Raw genomic sequence first — 19,418 nt, forward strand, 5'->3', positions numbered from 1 at the left:
AATTAGTCCCGTTCATCAGAACTGTGAATCTCGGGAGGGCTACTATATTGTTAACATTGTGGGCTTGTGGATCCTACTGGCCCAGGGGGGTTACAAACATACCATCGAGCCACCAGGCCAGTGCTTATGTCGAGCCCTGAACTCCGTCTATAGATAGCTAATCTTAACTAGCTGAGTAGCTCATTATTTTATATATGCGAGTCTGCGTCATTCACAAATCCAACATGCCTTCTTTTCAAATGTTGCATATTACTGATGTGCTCCGGTGATAGGCAAGGTCCGCTTTACAAATCTTTTAGGCAATCCTTTTCTTTGCTGTGTTGAGGGTGAAAAGCTCCCAGACAGAAGTTTTAGGACGCGATGGTGTTGCTTTGTCCACCACAAATCTGCTATGATCTGTTTACCTGTCGCTTCCCAGTCACTGTTTTGCATGCGCAACTCTCAGCAGAGATAGTAAGGATGCGAGATGGCTCACCCCTTAGCAATTTCAGCTCCAGAAAACAGTGTTATTTCTGTGCACAACATGAAAAACATGCATGATGACGTAACCAACTGATTATTGATAATTAAATTTGTTGGCAACTAATTTTTTCATGGATTTTTGTGGACAATGGAGACTAATGGTTGTTCCCCTAACTGTAAATATAAAGTAACACAGAGGCTGCACTCTGGCTTACTTCAGCGGTGTGAACCTGAAAAAGAAACCGATTTTCTTGTAATTTACGTGTAATTAATGTGTCTTAAGTTTGCTGAAATTTCAACATCAGGATGCAGATTTGTAAAGAGTTAAATGCAAGCTTTGTGACGTTTGTCCTCAAGGGGAGAAGAAAATGACTTTTAAAATGCTCGTTTGTTGAATGGAGGTCGGACCGATCATCTCTGATGCATTCGAGGAAGTCAGGGAAATCTGTTTGCTGATCAGCTCTCCCAACACAGCTTCAAGCTGATTTGTCAATCATCGTCATATAACTGTCGATGGGAGCTGGGATGTCATCACCGTGGATTGCGTTCTACCTGCTTTTGTTCTCCACGTGGACTGTTTTTCCTGCATACACCAAAGCCATGGTCATAACTATTTGGACTACAAACTACAACTGTACTGTAAATACAGATTAGTTTTGTTTTAAATTAGAGGAAAATTTTCTAACGAATGACAGCCTTACATCTCCATCTGCTGGTGAATAAATGTCATTGCAGCTCTTGTTTAGAACTGCATTGCTGCTCTTGTTGCAGTGCAGAGCTGCATTCCTTAGAGCTTTGCATTCCACTGGTTTGTATGTAACCTATGACTGAGATCAAATGTGAAAAGTGAAAGTACATTTTGACATTGTTGAGACAGCATAACAGGGTGTGAGATCGCTGCTGGAAAACACAGAATTGGAGTATTTAAAACAGTCAAGAGAGTAAATTTACTTTGTGAGTCTCACAAATTAAAGGGCAACTTAGAGAAGAAGAAGAAAAATGGCTCAAATGGACACTTTTCTGGGAAATTACCTGAGCTGCCATGTGTGTTCAGAGACTTTCAGAGATCCTGTGTCTCTGAGCTGCAACCACAGCTTCTGTTCAAGCTGCCTGAAAAAAATCTGGGAACAAGCGAAGAACAAAAACTGTCCTATTTGTAAAAGAAATCCTCAAACGATGCTCCAGCACTGAACTTTGCACTGAAGGATCTGGCTGACTCGTTTGCTGGGAGACAGAAAGCTGGATCATCTGTGACAGAGAAAGGTCAGAAAAAGAAGGTGGAGGTGGTGTGTACGAAACATCAAGAAGAGCCTAAACTGTTCTGTCAGGATGAAGATAGAGCTGTGTGTCCTGTCTGTGAGTTTTCTCTCCACGTCGGTCACAAGGTGGTTCCTGTAGAACAAGCAGTCAGTGACCTGAAGGAGCAGCTGAAATCTGACTTAAAGTCTCTACAGGACAAGAGGGACAAATACAAACAAGTGGAGAAAACATACAATGAAGTGACTCAACACTCCAAGAAGCAGCTGTCGTCCACAGAGAGGCAGATCAGAGGCGAGTTCAACAAGCTCCAGCAGTTCCTGAAAGAGGAAGAGGAGTCCAGACTGGCAGCTCTGAGGGAGGAAGAGGAGCAGAAGGGGAAGACTGTCAGCAGAGAGATGAAGAGGATTCAGGAGCAGATCTCCTCTCTGTCAGACAGTATCTCTGCTGTAGAAGAAGAGCTGCAGAAACACAACGTGCCCTTCCTCAGCAGTTATAAACACACTCAGACCAGAGCCAGAGTCCAGTGCTCAGAGTCAGATCCACAGCTGGTCTCAGGAGCGCTGATAGATGTGGCCAAACACCTGGGCAACCTGTCCTTCAGAGTCTTGGAGAAGATGAAGGACAGAGTCCACTTCAGTCCTGTCATTCTGGACCCAAACACTGCACACCGCTGTCTCTATCTGTCTGATGATCTGACCAGTGTGAGACATGGAGACACAAAGCAGCAGCTTCCTGATAATCCAGAGAGACACACGAAGTATGCCACTGTTCTGGGCTCTGAGGGCTTCAGCTCAGGGACACACAGCTGGGAGGTGGAGGTGGGAGACCATCCTGACTGGAATTCGGGTTTGGCTAAAGAGTCAGTTGACAGGAAGGGATATGATTCAACAAAATATGCAATCTGGTGTCTATTGCATCGCAGAGGAAAATACATTGATGGTCTTGGTGAGACTGTCACGGTGAAGAAGAGTCTCCAGAGGATCAGAGTCCAGCTGGACTATGACAGGGGGGAGGTGTCCTTCTACGACCCTGAAGACATGACTGACATCTGCACTCAAAGAGACACTTTCACTGAGAAACTCTTCTCATATTTCAGCGTTGGAGCAGCTGGTGATGCTAAAACAGCTGATGTCAGAATTTCTTAATCTGATATGTCTGTGTTATGTTCATAGATGCAAGTTAATCGTGTCAACTTTACTTACTAGTGTTTGTATCCTGATCATTTGATGTTTATTACACCCTAAACTCACCATCACAGTTTACTCTCAAACCAGCTTTTTGGGTTGCTTGTCTTATTTTTTCTTTTTTATTAATATTAATACACCAAACTAATAATGTTGAAGCCTAAATGTCTTTAGTTAAAAAGTTGATCATCACTTTTGAAAGACAATTAAGACTTTACTACGGCCTCATCGTCTGGATCACATGAGAGAATGTGGTTTAGGCAAAGGTTAAATCACATTAAATATACATAAATACTGGAGCTGTATTATATCATCAGTTTTTAAACTTTTCATACAGGTACAAATCACTTCTCATATTTGTATCATGACTTATTAGCCTGCAGCAGCATGTTGTTTTTCTTCAGACCACAAAGTGACATCAACTGTACCTTCTGTACCAAATATCATGTTTCTAGTTGATTGATTGTTGAAGTATTATCGTCATCAGACATCAGTTTTAGTTGGTAAGAATTCTGGATCTTCTAATGAGTTCTTTCAGTTTTGATCAAGTTTTAATTTCAGTGTTTTCCTCTGTACACTGAGAGTTTGAGTTCAGTGTATCAAACACTTTCTGCCTCTGAGAATTACTCGTTCTTTCCTTCTTCAGCAGAATTGATTTGTTGTCAGGTGTCTCTACTTTCTGAAATGAGTTATGTAAAGTGGTTTTAATGCAACACCACTGGACTTTAAACATGTGCACTTAAATCATTGTTTCATCTTAAATTCATTTTAAAGATTGTGAGCCATAAAGGATTTAGTTATGTTATGTTTTACCGAAATTAATTAAAGGTGGTAACTTTTGCTTTAAATATACTTTTATTCTGTTTTTGTGGATTTACAAATAATATTTGTAAAATGCTGAATCTGTATCACATCATCAGGGGACAACGCTTCAGTCATCATGGCTCATTTGATGAATTATATCAGTCTTCATCTGTTTTATTGTGAGGAAACAAGTGTTGTAATGCAACTTTATGTTAATTCAGTCTTTATTCTCTCAGTGCGTCTTTATTCTGTGTGTGATATTTCTGTGCTGTAAACATGGTCACTAACATGGATGATGGTTGATGATGTCCAATGTGTCAAACTAAAGGAATTAGTGGCAGTAACATCCAGTTAACATGTTTTTATTGAATCAAATATATCTTTATAAAATATTACATCAGAATGAACCTACTTCACATGATGTGTCATTAAATTCACTGCAGTCTTTATTCAGAAACTTGAACATGAGGTTGTTTCCTGTTTCTTTACATCTGTCTAATGGTCATGTGACTCTACATAAGGAAATACAAACATCATTACAGACAATTATTCAGCCAGATCGAACAAAATACAATATTTCATCTGAAACCATGAGCGGTTAAATCTTCAGTATTTATTGTAAAACCAACTAATCCTGGATGAAACATTTACGCACAGCCCTGAATCATTTCATTTCCTGTTGTCTTTCTTAAAGTCACATGACTAATGAACCTATTGTATGTACAGAAAGCTGAATAAACCTCATAGCAGCTCGATAGAAAACAGCTGAAGTCATGTGAGGACGAAAGCATGTTGAAGAGGAGCTGTGACACTTTGAAGGTCCAGTTTTGATATTTTGATACATTTAAAAGATTGTTAAACTAAACCTCCTTCAACTTCACTGCATCATCAAGAAGTCCAATGAAGGCAGTTAAAAGTTTAACAAAATGATCATTTAATTATGTCTTTGTGATTTATTTTCATTTTTAGACTTTGTTTACAGTATGTTATTTCAAAGACTCATTTTTCTTCCTGTAAACGCCACAAGATGGAGACAAAGTCCACACTTTGTTCACAGCCTGCTTCTTTTGAACACTGAGCATTTGATTTCAACTTTTCCGTCACTCCTTTACATCCATGTTATTATTTGTGGCTCAGGTCCTTTAATAGTCCAACCTTTTGATTGTCCTTCATGAACATATCGTTCACTCCTGTCAGACACACTGCATGTCCAGTGTGTCTGAGAAAGTCACCACTGCTGTGGCTCTGCTGTAGAAGAAGAGCTGCAGAAACACAACGTGCCCTTCCTCAGCAGTTATAAACACACTGAGACCAGAGCCAGAGTCCAGTGCTCAGAGTCAGATCCACAGCTGGTCTCAGGAGCGCTGATAGATGTGGCCAAACACCTGGGCAACCTGTCCTTCAGAGTCTGGCAGAAGATGAAGGACAGAGTCCCCTTCAGTCCTGTCATTCTGGACCCAAACACTGCACACCCCTGGCTCCATCTGTCTGATGATCTGACCAGTGTGAGACATGGAGACACAAAGCAGCAGCTTCCTGATAATCCAGAGAGACACACTAAGTATACTAATGTTCTGGGCTCTGAGGGCTTCAGCTCAGGGACACACAGCTGGGAGGTGGAGGTGGGAGACCATCCTGACTGGGCTTTGGGTTTGGCTAAAGAGTCAGTTGACAGGAAGGGAAAGATATTTCTTTCACCAAAATATGGAATCTGGTGTTTATTGCATCGCAGAGGAAAATACACTAATAGTCTTGGTGAGACTGTCACGGTGAAGAAGAGTCTCCAGAGGATCAGAGTCCAGCTGGACTATGACAGGGGAGAGGTGTCCTTCTACGACCCTGAAGACATGACTCACATCTACACTTACAGAGACACTTTCACTGAGAAACTCTTCCCATTTGTCAGTGTTGGAGCAGCTGGTGATGCTAAAACAGCTGATGTCAGAATCTGTCAAAGGGATATTTCTTCTTCATGTTAATAATCGTGTCAACTTTACATACTAGTGTCTGTATCCTGATCATTTGATGTTTATTACACACTAAACTCACCATCACAGTTTAGTCTTAGTCAGCTTTTTGGTTAGCTTGTCTTATTTTTTCTTTTATTGTAAATCAATTTGATTTGTTGTTTAGGGTCACAGAAATGTTTCTTCTCACTGCTTATGTGTTCTGAAATATATTGTTTTAAGTAATATTAATACACCAAACTAATAATGTTGAAGCCTAAATGTCTTTAGTTAAAAAATTGATCATCACTTTTGAAAGACAATTAAGACTTTACTACGGCCTCATTGTCTGGATCACATGAGTATGAAAAAAATAATGCATGTGTTTCTGCAATTTATCAAATAACTGTTTAACAAGCAGAACGTAAAGTAAAATAACACGTCTGTGACTTCCAGCAGTCAACTGTCCTCTCATCCGGCTGTTGTTGCATTGTTTTCACTGAACCAGGGCGCTCCGCCATTAAGCTAGCGCTAATGTGATGTAATGTAATTAGTTAAAGATCCTTTTTTTCATACACTTGGTAGAAAAGCCATTAAATAAACAAAAATTAGAGACATAAAAGCATGTTTAAGGTTATCAACATTTGGGACAGGTACTGTAATTAATCCATGTCAGCCTATGAAGAAAATATATTATTATACCAACTTTTAAGTCAAATCTAAATACTTGAAATCAAAGGGAAGTACATGCTCCAATAAATCTGTTATAGTCTGATCTTTGAGTCCATAGTCCAAAGATTAAATGAGCTGTAATCTGCAGTCAATAGTTTCCCTCAGCTCACAACTGTTTGGAAAGTTTTTTCATGTATGGATATAAAAAAGATTACAAATGATAAAATTAAAAATGGTTTGATATCAGTGGTTTGTTGCTTTTCTCCATTTAATTCTTTGTTTTCACTGGAGCAAAATATACTTTCATCCTGATACAGTGAAAATGAGACTTCACCTTTCCTGTTCTATCTGCTGGTAATAAAACCAGATGGCTGCTTTTATATCCATTAATGATTAACCAATAAAAGGTGTTGGTTACACTGTTGAAAACAGCCACGTCGCCAGTACATGTAGCATGAGACAACTCTATCGAGCAATGCTCATTTTGGGGACTGAGTCACTGAAGAGAAACAAAAGTTGGTGAGTTTTTAATTTGAGATCAATTTGAACAATATAGACGATGGCCGAAAAGGCTCTTCTGGAAAGTTTCCTGAGCTGCCATGTGTGTTCAGAGACTTTCAGAGATCCTGTGTCTCTGAACTGCAACCACAGCTTCTGTTCAAGCTGCCTGAAAAAGTTCTGGGAACAAACTCAAAACAAGAACTGTCCATTTTGTAAAAGAAAATCTTCAAAACAAGATCCAGGAGTGAACTTTACACTGAAGGATCTGGCTGACTCGTTTGCTGGGAGACAGAAAGCTGGATTATCTGAGACAGAGAAAGGAGAGAAGAAGGTGGAGGTGGTGTGTACGAAACATCAAGAAGAGCCTAAACTGTTCTGTAAGGATGAAGATAGAGCTGTGTGTACAGTCTGTGATCCTTCTCACAACGTCGGTCACAAGGTGGTTCCTGTAGAACAAGCAGTCAGTGACCTGAAGGAGCAGCTGAAATCTGACTTAAAGTCTCTACAGGACAAGAGGGACAAATACAAACAAGTGGAGAAAACATACAATGAAGTGACTCAACACTCCAAGAAGCAGCTGTCATCCACAGAGAGGCAGATCAGAGGCGAGTTCAACAAGCTCCACCAGTTCCTGAGAGAGGAAGAGGAGTCCAGACTGGCAGCTCTGAGGGAGGAAGAGGAGCAGAAGGGGAAGACTGTCAGCAGAGAGATGAGGAGGATTCAGGAGCAGATCTCCTCTCTGTCAGACAGTATCTCTGCTGTAGAAGAAGAGCTGCAGAAACACAACGTGCCCTTCCTCAGCAGTTATAAACACACTCAGACCAGAGCCAGAGTCCAGTGCTCAGAGTCAGATCCACAGCTGGTCTCAGGAGCGCTGATAGATGTGGCCAAACACCTGGGCAACCTGTCCTTCAGAGTCTGGGAGAAGATGAAGGACAGAGTCCACTTCAGTCCTGTCATTCTGGACCCAAACACTGCAAACCCCTGGCTCCATCTGTCTGGTGATCTGAGCAGTGTGAGACATGGAGACACAAAGCAGCAGCTGCCTGAAAATCCAGAGAGATGCACTGAGTACCCCATTGTTCTGGGCTCTGAGGGCTTCAGCTCGGGGAAACACAGCTGGGAGGTGGAGGTGGGAGACCACCAGGTCTGGTTTTTGGGTTTGGCTAAAGAGTCAGTTGACAGGAAGGGAGAATTGTCTGCTTCACCAGAATATGGAATCTGGTGTCTACGGTATCACACCGGAAAATACACTAATGGAGCTGGACAGACTGTCACAAAAAAGCAGAGTCTCCAGAGGATCAGGGTCCAGCTGGACTATGACAGGGGGGAGGTTTTCTTCAGCGATGCTGAAGACGAGACTCACATCTACACTCACAGGGACACTTTCACTGAGAAACTCTTCCCATATTTTGGTATTGGAAAGTCTTGTGATGCCATCACTGCTGATATGAAAGTCTGTCGATCTGATACTTCTTTGTCATGTCTTGGAATGTAAGTTCACTGTCTAAACTCTTATGTGTAGATATACTGTATTTGCATTGTGAGGTTTATCACACTCTAAAGTTAAAAAAAGAGTTTAATTTAGATCATATGTCGAAGATCTAAAGTTAAAGAAAGAAAACAAAACAAAAAAACCTAACTGCACTGTGTTAATCATAAAAGTTCAGCTTTCTACTTGAGTGTCAAATCAATCAAGTTAAACTTGTTGAAATATTCAAAACCAAGACATAAAGTGTAAAGCCATGCATGATTTCTCACTCAGGCAGCTAGATCAACAAGATCGTCACTTATGATTGATGTGTAATGTTGTGAGTTCCATCCCTGGGTGGCGCAAAATAATCATGCTAATTCCCACTCAGATTGTGTTTTAAAAGATTTTTAAGTTTCACATATTTAAGGTCCAGACAGATTCATCGACCTTTTTGAAATTGCTGTGTTTTTTTTTACTCTAGTAGTTTGAAATTGCTTTGTGCAGCTCTCAGCTTACTACGATTTGTTGGTTCATAATTAACTACCTTTAGCTTTCTTCATCTCAACTTAATTTCTTTGTGAATATTGGCTCTGATCACTTGGACTATGCACCCATAAACTTGCATTTGTAACATAATAATGTGTGATGCAAAATCATATCACATGGGCATCTGACTACATAGGGCACATTTCAATGGTAGCATATTGTAAAACACAGATAAAAATGAATTGGAGCCATATGAAATCAAGTTTTATGATATTTTTTATACTGTTCTGGTAATGGGTTTATTGTTTTATTTATCTTCCAAGATTTCAAACTGTAAAAGAAGCTGATCAAAGTTTAAAGAAATAAAAATGTACAACAATCTCCTCAGGATTTTATTCTTTTAGAGTTAGTATTCCTGACGAAAACAATAATGCATAAATGAAATGTTATTATTCTGATACTCAACTATGTTATGTATAACACCGAGAAGGAGTACTGATAGAGAGATGTGTCTGAAAGTGTTGGTGAAGTTGTGGTTCTCTACAAGTTCAGTCAGTCAGCAGGAATGAATTATGCATACGCAGAGTATGAAGGTTGGAGTATTTGGTAAGCACTTCCAAGAAGACAACATTGTTTAAGAAATGGTTTCACATAACATTTATATGCAGTCTTCAGGGACTACCTGCTTACATACGATCAAAATTATTGAATGTTATTTCATTCACTTCACTGACACTGACGCTTAGTCCTGAGAACATAATAGTACAATATAACATGAAACACACAATGTAATATATGTTTTATGTTTACCGTAAACGGCACGAGATGGAGATGAAGTCAACTTTTTTTTTTCTGCACAGGTTTATCAATAGCATCTCCCTTAGCAGGGTCTCATTTCTAATTTTCTTCTTCTACATTAAAAAGCCATCCTGCTGTTTCTCTTTATGGGTTTTTTTAAACAGGCACCTTTTTAGTCATATGATCTTAACATGTTTATTTTCCATAATGAATTATATTTTTGAAATGAGTCTTTCAGCCCTTAAACATTTATTTTGTGGGAATGTGCACACTGCAGATACACTCATTTCATTAGTAGCAACTAACTTCATTCTTCCTCTGCTCCCACATTGGTTATCTGCCTGTGTTGGCGAAATTCTATACTTAACTGCTCAATGAAATACATGACAGAAGTATTTACAGGGAAAAAATAATTAGTTATATTTATTCATTTATTATTTTTCATTTTAACTTTCCTTCCAGCAAAGATTTTAAGCCATAGACACTTCACTGTCAAAATGCAAATCAATGACATCATCAGGCCCGGCCCTAACCAATTTGGCGCCCTAGGCAAGATTTTAGGTGGCGCCCCCCTTGCATCGCAGTAAATTCCACTGCTAGTGTACATATACTCAAAAGAAACTGAATAGCTTTGTCTTGGACAATCTTTTATTTAAAGAAAGCAATTGCCAATCAAAATACTTAGAATTAGAAAGAAAGAAATACAAATAAATATGAAATGAATATATGAAATACAATATAAATAGCTTAGATAAGATTTAAATACCCATAAAATAAAAAGTGTAAACAAGTGATATGAAATAAATTATAAATACAATATAAATAAGGCACTGCACAAAATAAGAAACCAGTATTGACAAAAAATTACAAGGATTTAAATAAAAAGGGGAACAAAAAGGGGATCTTACAAAGACCTCTAGTGGTGCTTTTTGGTACTGCATTAACTTGAATGACTTAAAAACTACACCACCACCTCCTCAACCTCACATCACCTGCTACAGCTTTACTCTCCTGGTCTTTCTTGCAACAAAGTCATCAACAACATCATCATATGACAACTGTTTTGAGACCACATGGTTTATGCTTATGATGGCAAGTCCGTTAAAATACACATGTTGACACCTTCGTCCGTCCTTTTGTTCAGGGAATGTGAAGCTGTTTTCAATGTGAAATGGACCTCTGTGTACCAACTCTGTTCGTACCTTATCAGTTAGAGGAGATGGCGAGTCAGCAGGGTCTATTGGAGCAGCAGAAGGAGCGCTTGATGCTGCTGCATCACTGCTGGGTTGTGCTGCTGAGGTGGAGGTGACAGGAGGAGCGCTTGATGTAGTAGATGGCCAAAGATTTGAAGGGGTGGGACTGAGAAATCTCAACAGCGCATCTGAAGAGAGAAGAGGAGTGTGACACCAGTCTAATAATAAACATATGATTCCAAGAATAAAATGAAATTAAATAATATAAATGAAAAACCTAAGAGATACATGCATGATGTTCACTATACTGTACATGTACAATACACATACTTTTTCTGATGTGCAAATTATATTAGATTCAACTTTATTGTCATTACAGTGAAATGCTGATTAGCAGAATGCAAAGAAGCAGTAAACTGCAGTATAATATAGCATGTGGGTTATGCTATAGTATTAATGATGTGCACTTTAACACTGATGTAAAGTTTAACACTATAAACACACTTTAGACAATATGAACTGTAACACAACAAACAGCTAGGCTTACAACTATAATATATAAAGGGGTGGAAAAGGAATAGCATTTTGATTGACTATTACAAGCTGGGGAAACATGAGCTAACCAGATGTCAATAAAAATGGAAACAAATTTAACATTATAACACCTGCTGAATAGATCTAATATTTACACGTTTCCCTGAGGAAGGTAAGGTGGGAGTAGTTACATTACTATTTTCCATAACAGCTTAGGCCCTTCCATACTGTAACGTTACGTTACCTCTGTCTGTGGCGTATTAGGAAAGTAACGTATCATCATTATTATTATGATTATTACTATTTAATAGGCTTTGCTATGCAGTTAAATTAATGTGGGTTTATTATTTTCATATTAACACATAATAATAGTTTTAAGTTACACTTTTTTTCTTCCCCCATTTGTGGCGCCCCCTGGATTGACGGCGCTCTTAGCATTTGCCTATACTGCCTATGCCACGGGCCAGTCGTGGACATCATCATGACCATATACAGTCATTGATCGTGGCCAAAAACGGCAGCAGTGCAATGACATCAATGGAGTGGTACTGAATCCAGGACATCATCAGCTTTTTGAGATTATGTGTTTGTGCTCATGTGCATTTATATGTTACTGTTCTTTTCTTTTAACATTCTGTCTTTGCTTCAGCGTGCTTCATATTTAAGCTAATCTCTGTTTTAAGATGGACTCTGAAGTCAGTAGGTTATATAGCTAGTTGTATGAAAAGTCAACCCTTTTATTGAAAGGTGAACCCCTCATCAGTCGTTAAAAACAATCAAATAAAATACAATCATAAAAACCTTTTTATATCCACGAGGACCTGTCACTGTATGCCACTTGTGCATTTAAAGACACCTATTGTCCTCAAAGATACTACAATCATTTACAGTGCCTAGCCACAGCTCACCAGCACGAGGTCACCTTTGTCAATGGAAAAAAAAGTGAAGACAAAAGATCAAATTGAACATAAACATCCCCAGTCACCTTTAGCAGACCAGCCACTGTCACCTGGCAGAGAAAAAGTGGTGACCTGAAAGAGCTATAACACTAAAACTGAAGATGTGTTTATTCTTTCTGTTATACATTTTGTTTTGTGGTTTAAGTCGACACCATTAAAGTTCAGGCTCTAAGGCCCTGTGTGTAAGATTAGCCTGCAAAAACTTCATTCAAATTAGAAATATACCGACACAATTGTGTTTGTCAACACAGTATGGCATATTACACTTCATTCTTTTCACAAATCCTTGAGGGCATCTCACTGTATGTCACATGTCCCTACAACATTATGTACAATATAAAACTTAACGTCAGGGAGCCCTTTGATATAAACAAACTATATTCAAATCTATATTCAAGGCTTCCTCAAATTTCAATGGGACTCAATATAAACTATATTTTCTATACATGTAAACACAAACCGATTGCCTTACAGACCCGTCCACAGCACACAAACAAGATTTGTAAGTATGGAAACAAAAGATCAATTTGAACACGTTTATAGCTTTTGCTAATTTTCAACTCGTCTCTAGTTGGGCCTTTACACAGTGTAATAAAAAATAAAACATTTAGAATCATAAAACAGCATAAAACTACAGATGTGAAGATACAGTTAAATACATACTGTATACCAGAGTATAACAATACACAAATACTCTACACCAATACAAATTAGGCATTTTAAATACAATAAGCTTGAGTACAGCTCTGGTTTGCTGTTTGCCAGCAGTTGACCTTTATTGTGAAAGATATTATAGCTTGGATTTATTTGATTACAGTTAGTTATGTGTTCCAGAGTTGACAGCCCTTTATGGAGAAAGAAATTTAAGATCTATGATGTATTTTACAGTTGCAATTCATTATGCCCCTCGATACTCTTTTACCGTCCTGTCTTTGGATAGATCTGGAAAGAGGTTCAGGACTAGAATCTTGATACATTTGAAAAACAATATTTGAAAACAAACGCATGAAGCTCTCAAAACTTAGTAGGTTCCATCTTTTTAGTATGACTGTGGACAGGTTTTTAGTCCATTATTTCCAATGAAAGGTTTTTGATTGTAGAGGGTGAAGCGTGAGTCCATTCTGTCATACAATATGAAAAGTGATTTCTTTTATTCTCCTTCACTTGCCTCTCAGGGCTTCTGCAGTAAAGAGGTGGAACATGTGAGAAAGAAAGCATGGCAAATGACAGAGTAGTTGTGCAACTTGTTTATTTTGATGGAGTGAAGGTTGATTCTTACACTGGTCTGTACCTCACTGTGTGTGTGTTTTAAAGATTAAGAACATGCAGATATCAATTAAAAGATGGTGAAACTTTTTCCTTCTACAACTTAACTGCACGATTATAAACTTTGTTAAAACTTAACTTTATTCTTATTGTATTATTTAGAGATGCATGAGTCTTATCAGCTTCAGACAGGCCAGCAAATATTTTGTGCTTCGGTTACATCATCATCAAAACTCAGCTTTAAACTGATTATCAGGGAATTGAAATGTCTTTTTTGTTGTTGTTGAAAATGTTCTTTTCCCTGCGACCTTTTCATCTTCTCTGTTTTATTTTTTTCTGCTGGCCTCGGAGAAAACCTCAAAATGACTACTTAATTAAATAACAGACGTACTTATAGGGAAACATAGGTAGGTTTATTAGTCAGTTTTATCTTTCCTTTGACCAAACATTTTAAGCCATAAAAATTTCACTGTCAAAATGCAAATCAGTGACATCACCATGACTGAAAACAGCAATAGTGCGATGACATCAATGGAGTGGTACTGAATCCAGGACATCTTGTAGGACTTGGTCTTTAAGTGAGCAGCTCCCTTGTGTCTCATGACAAACTCGATCCAGAACATGGCTCGGTCCAGAGGCTTCATGGGCTGGTCTCTGTGCAGCCTGGAGAGCTCCTGCATGTTCTCCCTGTAGGAGGACTCATAAAGCACTGCATTAACTGCATCCAGGAAGTTGTCTTTGTTCAACGTGCCAATGCCCAGCACTTTGGCAACGCCCCTCGTTCTCATTCTGAACAAGTTATCATCCTGGTCAAACATCAGAGGAAGGCCGACAATGGGAACTCCATGGTAGATGGCCTCCTGGAGTCCGTTTGTGCCTCCATGGGACACAAACACTCTGGTCTTTGGGTGTCCTAACAGGTCATTTTGGGGCAGCCAGTCCAGCATCAAGGTGTTGTCACCCAGGGTGGACGGTCTCTTCCCAGTATGCCTCCAGATGACCTTCTGAGGTAACTGGGCAAAAGCAGCAGCCACATGTTCTGCTATATCCTCAGGAAGAGTCCCCACCAAGGTCCCCAGGCTCATAATAATGACTCCATGCTCTGCAGAGCTCTGGACAAAGTCCTCCAGATGTTGAGGAAGCGGCTTGGAGGGTTTACACTGAAACCCGCCCATGAAGACAACGTTCGGCATAGTGGGACGAGGGAACTCAAGGGTAAAGTCAGTTCTCATCAACCAAATATCTGCTGCTTCAACGAGCTCATCATAGTGGACGTCAGGACCAAAGTGACGGTGAACAAAAGGAGTGTAGTAACGCTCTTTTATTGTTCTCTGACTATAAAGTACCCTTAAGGCAACTAAAACATTTTCCACTCTTTGCCAAAAAGTCATTTTATCAGTCAGCTCAATGCCTGGTATGGGAACATATGAGAGAGGTGAGGGTGCAACTGTTTGAAGTCCATCTGCCAAAATTGTCCATCGAACATTGAAGACCAGTGGCAGACCCAACCGATGAGCCAGAAGAACCCCTCCACCAAAGAAGGGGTCCGTCAGAACAACATCGTACATGGCCTCTTGGAAGAACTGCATCTGTTTAGCATCCTCAAACATCTCTTGCATTTTATCAACCACAGCTTTGTGAGCATGAAGCAGCATTATGATGAACTCCTCTCTCGCTTTCAAATATGCTAAAGTCGAAGTGTGGAACTGACGTCGGAGCTGCAGAATTCTTGTCTTGAAAGAAATAAAGTCATTGACATCAAATCCAGTGACAACATCAAGGGTGATTGACTGGTAGTGATGGGACTCCGCTTCGATGTACCTGGTGGTTTTTTGCCGGATCACAGTGATGTTGTGACCTCTGGAATGAAGCTCTTTGATGAGAACCATCATGTTGACCCAGTGGCTTCCATCCACAGGGAAAACAAGGACTTTGCCTCCATCAGCACTTTGAAGAGAGCAGAGCAGTGCAGCCAGTGTCACCAGACTGAACTGGATCATCTCTGAGGTGATTCTGAAAACATCAAAAAAAGGGGGGAAAGAGGGCCATACTATGGTAGTAGGGTTTAAATAACATATTTGGTCATAGTTCACTTGACATTACATAGTTTCAACCTAAAATGAACACTATAACCATCTGACACATCTGACAGGCTTCCCTTAATACCCTGGAAAGATAAGGAATCCACTCCTATATGAACATGTACCTCAACACTTTTTGTATTACATCTGCAAAAAGATACACTTGAACATCAGTGTTTTCTTCTGTACAGGTTGGAATACCTGTGCTCTGAATGACTGAAGCTTTAACACTATGAACATGCTGAGTTTACACATTGTAGTTAAAATACCATGCAAGTTGACAATGTCCTGATTTAATGACAATATTTTATGTATTACTTACAGTGGAAAGGTGTTGGTAAAGAAGATTAACAGTCTGTGCTGCTGTGGCTCAAAGTCATTAGCAGATCTACACATGTAGTGTGTGAATGACTTATGTTGACGTGTATCATTTTGTCCAAAGGTCACTGTACATAGGTGACTTATTCTCTGAACAGACTCATTTACCAGATTTCTGTGACTGCAGCCTTGAAATTTCATTGCATTAAAGCATATGACAAGTGTTTTTAGGAACATTGCCTAAAGGTTATAAAAAAAGGTTCGGGGAGTTTTAACAGAACCAAAGAATAAGTTGAAGACAGCCCCAGGTCAACAGAAAATAAGATTTGTATAGCTACAGCCTTATACACAGGCACATAGGGCACAGTCAGAATTTCTGTGCTTTCTTTCATTGTCACCCATAAGGGCCACAAACAGGTGTATTGGCACATGCAAGCTTAGATCAACCAAACAGAGATTATGCCCCCCAAGGGCACTGCAACTGTCAATCATTCATACCCGTTGGCTATGCCACCGGGGGCAATTTGGGGTTCAGTGTCTTGCCCAAGGACATGTAGCCTGAGGAAGCTGGGGATCGAACTTCCAACCTTCCGATTGAAAGACGACCGACTCAACCACAGCGCCACAGCCGCCTCCTAGGTGCACATAAACTCTGCAGTTTCTATTGATGCTTTTAAAAAGCAGCTTAAGGCTCATTTATTCAAACTGGCCCTGACCATCTGTTGTAATTTTTGTAAGGTTATGTGCTTTAGACTCTATTGCTCTGTGAGTCTAGAGCACACCTTGGCTTGTGAAAAGTTCTGTACCAAATAAATCACACTAACTTTGGTTTCAGTATCTATATATATATATATATATATATATATATATACATATATACATATATACATATATAGGTATGGTCATCAACTTCATGGTTTATAATGTTTTGGTATTTTTGGGGGTTGGTAAAAAACAGGTTTCTGTATTCTCATTGCCTCAGTGGTTGGTTCCTAACAATCACCTACTGTCCCATTGACACGTCCTGATGACTATGATGACAATGTTCAAAGGACATTAAATTATTTCTCTAACTGCCTGAAGATATTCTTTCCCACCCTGTTCTTATCTATATGACTGTCAATTTAACCATCATTTCAAGTCCATCTGCGACCTTAAAGGAGAAGGAGAGGGCCAGACTGATAAGCAAGTTAATGAATGAATGAGTAAAGTAAGAACATGTGGAAGAAAACTGTATCACAAAGCTCAAATTAGGGTTGAATTAAAAACGGAACACTTGCCTGCATTTTAATCAAAAACGTTTCCTGTTACATGTCCTGACTGCCTGAAAATGAAAATGTTAAATAGATTATGTGTCAGTCAGCCTTTTTAAATGTTCTGTCATCACTGCAGGAATAAAAAAAACTCTGTCCTACATGTGAAAACATCCTGACACCATCTGCTGGTGACTAAATAACAAAGCAGCACTTCCTCATAATAACTTACCTTGTGACACAGGTGAGTAAAAATCAAAGACCATTTTGACATTGAACAGATCAGACACAGCATTACATGGTGTGAGAGCTCTGCTGGAAAACACACAACTGGAAGATTTAAAGCGCTCCAATGTGGTGAGTCTTGCTTTTCAACAAACATTTAAATACCAACCGATATGGCTGAGAAAATTGCTCTTTTTGAAAGTTACCTGAGCTGCCACGTGTGTTCAGAGACCTTCAGAGATCCTGTGTCTCTGAGCTGCAACCACAGGTTCTGTTCAAGCTGCCTGACAAACTTCTGGGAACAAACTAAGAACAAAAACTGTCCCACTTGTAAAAGGAAATCCTCCAAAGAATACCTGATTATAGACTTTGCACTAAAGGAATTAGCTGACTCTTTTGCTGGGAGACAGAAAGCTGGATTATCTGAGACAGAAAAAGGAGAGAAGAAGGTGGAGGTGGTGTGTACGAAACATCAAGAAGAGCCTAAACTGTTCTGTCAGGATGAAGATAGAGCTGTGTGTCCTGTCTGTGATCCTTCTCACCATGAGACTCACAAGGTGGTTCCTGTAGAACAAGCAGTCAGTGACCTGAAGGAGCAGCTGAAATCTGACTTAAAGTCTCTACAGGACAAGAGGGACAAATACAAACAAGTGGAGAAAACATACAATGAAGTGACTCAACACTCCAAGAAGCAGCTGTCGTCCACAGAGAGGCAGATCAGAGGCGAGTTCAACAAGCTCCACCAGTTCCTGAAAGAGGAAGAGGAGTCCAGACTGGCAGCTCTGAGGGAGGAAGAGGAGCAGAAGGGGAAGACTGTCAGCAGAGAAAAAAAGAGGATTCAGGAGCAGATCTCCTCTCTGTCAGACAGTATCTCTGCTGTAGAAGAAGAGCTGCAGAAACACAACGTGCCCTTCCTCAGCAGTTATAAACACACTCAGACCAGAGCCAGAGTCCAGTGCTCAGAGTCAGATCCACAGCTGGTCTCAGGAGCGCTGATAGATGTGGCCAAACACCTGGGCAACCTGTCCTTCAGAGTCTGGGAGAAGATGAAGGACAGAGTCCACTTCGGTCCTGTCATTCTGGACCCAAACACTGCATACCCCTCGCTCTATTTGTCTGATGATCTGACCAGTGTGAGACGGAAAGATACATATCAGCAGCTTCCTGATAATCCAGAGAGGCTCAATTACTATGCAGATGTTCTGGGCTCTGAGGGCTTCAGCTCAGGGAAACACAGCTGGGAGGTGGAGGTGGGAGACCATCCTTACTGGCTCCTGGGTTTGGCTAAAGAGTCAGTCGACAGGAAGGAGAAGATTTCTGCTTCACCAGAAAATGGCATCTGGTGTTTATTCCATCGCAGTGGAAAATACACTAATGGTCTTGGTGAGACTGTCACAGTGAAGAAGAGTCTCCAGAGGATCAGAGTCCAGCTGGACTATGACAGGGGGGAGGTGTCCTTCTACGACCCTGAAGACATGACTCACATCTACACTCACAGAGACACTTTCACAGAAAATATCTCTCCATTTTTTAGTATCGGAAAGGCTGGTGATGCTAAAACAGCTGATATCAAAATCTGTGAAACTGAGATTCCTCTGTGATTTTAATAATGTTCATTGTGGTGGTGGGAGTTCATGTTGTTCATGAACGCGTGCAATAGAATGACATGAAAAAAAAAAAGTGGTTTAGCATCGTGTCTTTAAGTCTGAATTAATAATTCAAAGTGGTTTAATGTTCTTTTTTAAATATGAATTCATCTCAATCAGCATTTGTAATAATTTTGAGTTTAGCTAAATGTGTGAAAATATTTCCAATTTTTCAATATCGACTTTCCACTAACATGGAAATAATGACTCCTAATTTGGTCATGTTGGCTCTTTAAAGAAACACATTTTGATTCTCAGAAAAGTTGATGCATTCAAGATATATTATGATCAAGTTCTATAAAGATACGTCTGTTTATAATTAATCAATCAAATTTTATTTGTATAGCGCCAAATCA

The 19,418-nt window shown here is 39.7% G+C and overlaps 3 protein-coding genes and 2 pseudogenes across 3 annotated transcripts; 4 read left to right on the top strand and 1 right to left on the bottom strand.

Annotated features, from left to right (window-relative positions):
- Positions 1-1,461: 1,461 nt before the first annotated feature.
- Positions 1,462-3,030, top strand: LOC138609739 (nuclear factor 7, ovary-like; annotated as a pseudogene).
- A 1,144-nt stretch (positions 3,031-4,174) lies between these two features.
- Positions 4,175-5,689, top strand: LOC138609740 (nuclear factor 7, brain-like). Its single transcript, XM_069682386.1, has 2 exons — positions 4,175-4,179; positions 4,939-5,689. Exons 1-2 carry the CDS (start codon positions 4,175-4,177, stop codon positions 5,687-5,689), a joined length of 756 nt encoding a protein of 251 aa, XP_069538487.1.
- A 1,198-nt stretch (positions 5,690-6,887) lies between these two features.
- LOC138609742 (nuclear factor 7, brain-like) lies at positions 6,888-8,327 on the top strand. The gene has a single exon (XM_069682387.1). The coding sequence runs from the start codon at positions 6,888-6,890 to the stop codon at positions 8,325-8,327; it is 1,440 nt and encodes a 479-aa protein (XP_069538488.1).
- Positions 8,328-13,955: 5,628 nt separating this feature from the next.
- LOC138609889 (UDP-glucuronosyltransferase 2A3 pseudogene) lies at positions 13,956-15,539 on the bottom strand (annotated as a pseudogene).
- A 2,050-nt stretch (positions 15,540-17,589) lies between these two features.
- Positions 17,590-19,017, top strand: LOC138609890 (nuclear factor 7, brain-like). Its single transcript, XM_069682563.1, has one exon. The coding sequence runs from the start codon at positions 17,590-17,592 to the stop codon at positions 19,015-19,017; it is 1,428 nt and encodes a 475-aa protein (XP_069538664.1).
- The last annotated feature ends 401 nt before the right edge of the window (positions 19,018-19,418 follow it).

This window comes from Semicossyphus pulcher, unplaced genomic scaffold (genome assembly GCF_022749685.1).
Source record: "Semicossyphus pulcher isolate SPU_LCO1_2020_fin unplaced genomic scaffold, fSemPul1.0.p SCAF_6, whole genome shotgun sequence".
Lineage (NCBI taxonomy): Eukaryota > Metazoa > Chordata > Actinopteri > Labriformes > Labridae > Semicossyphus > Semicossyphus pulcher.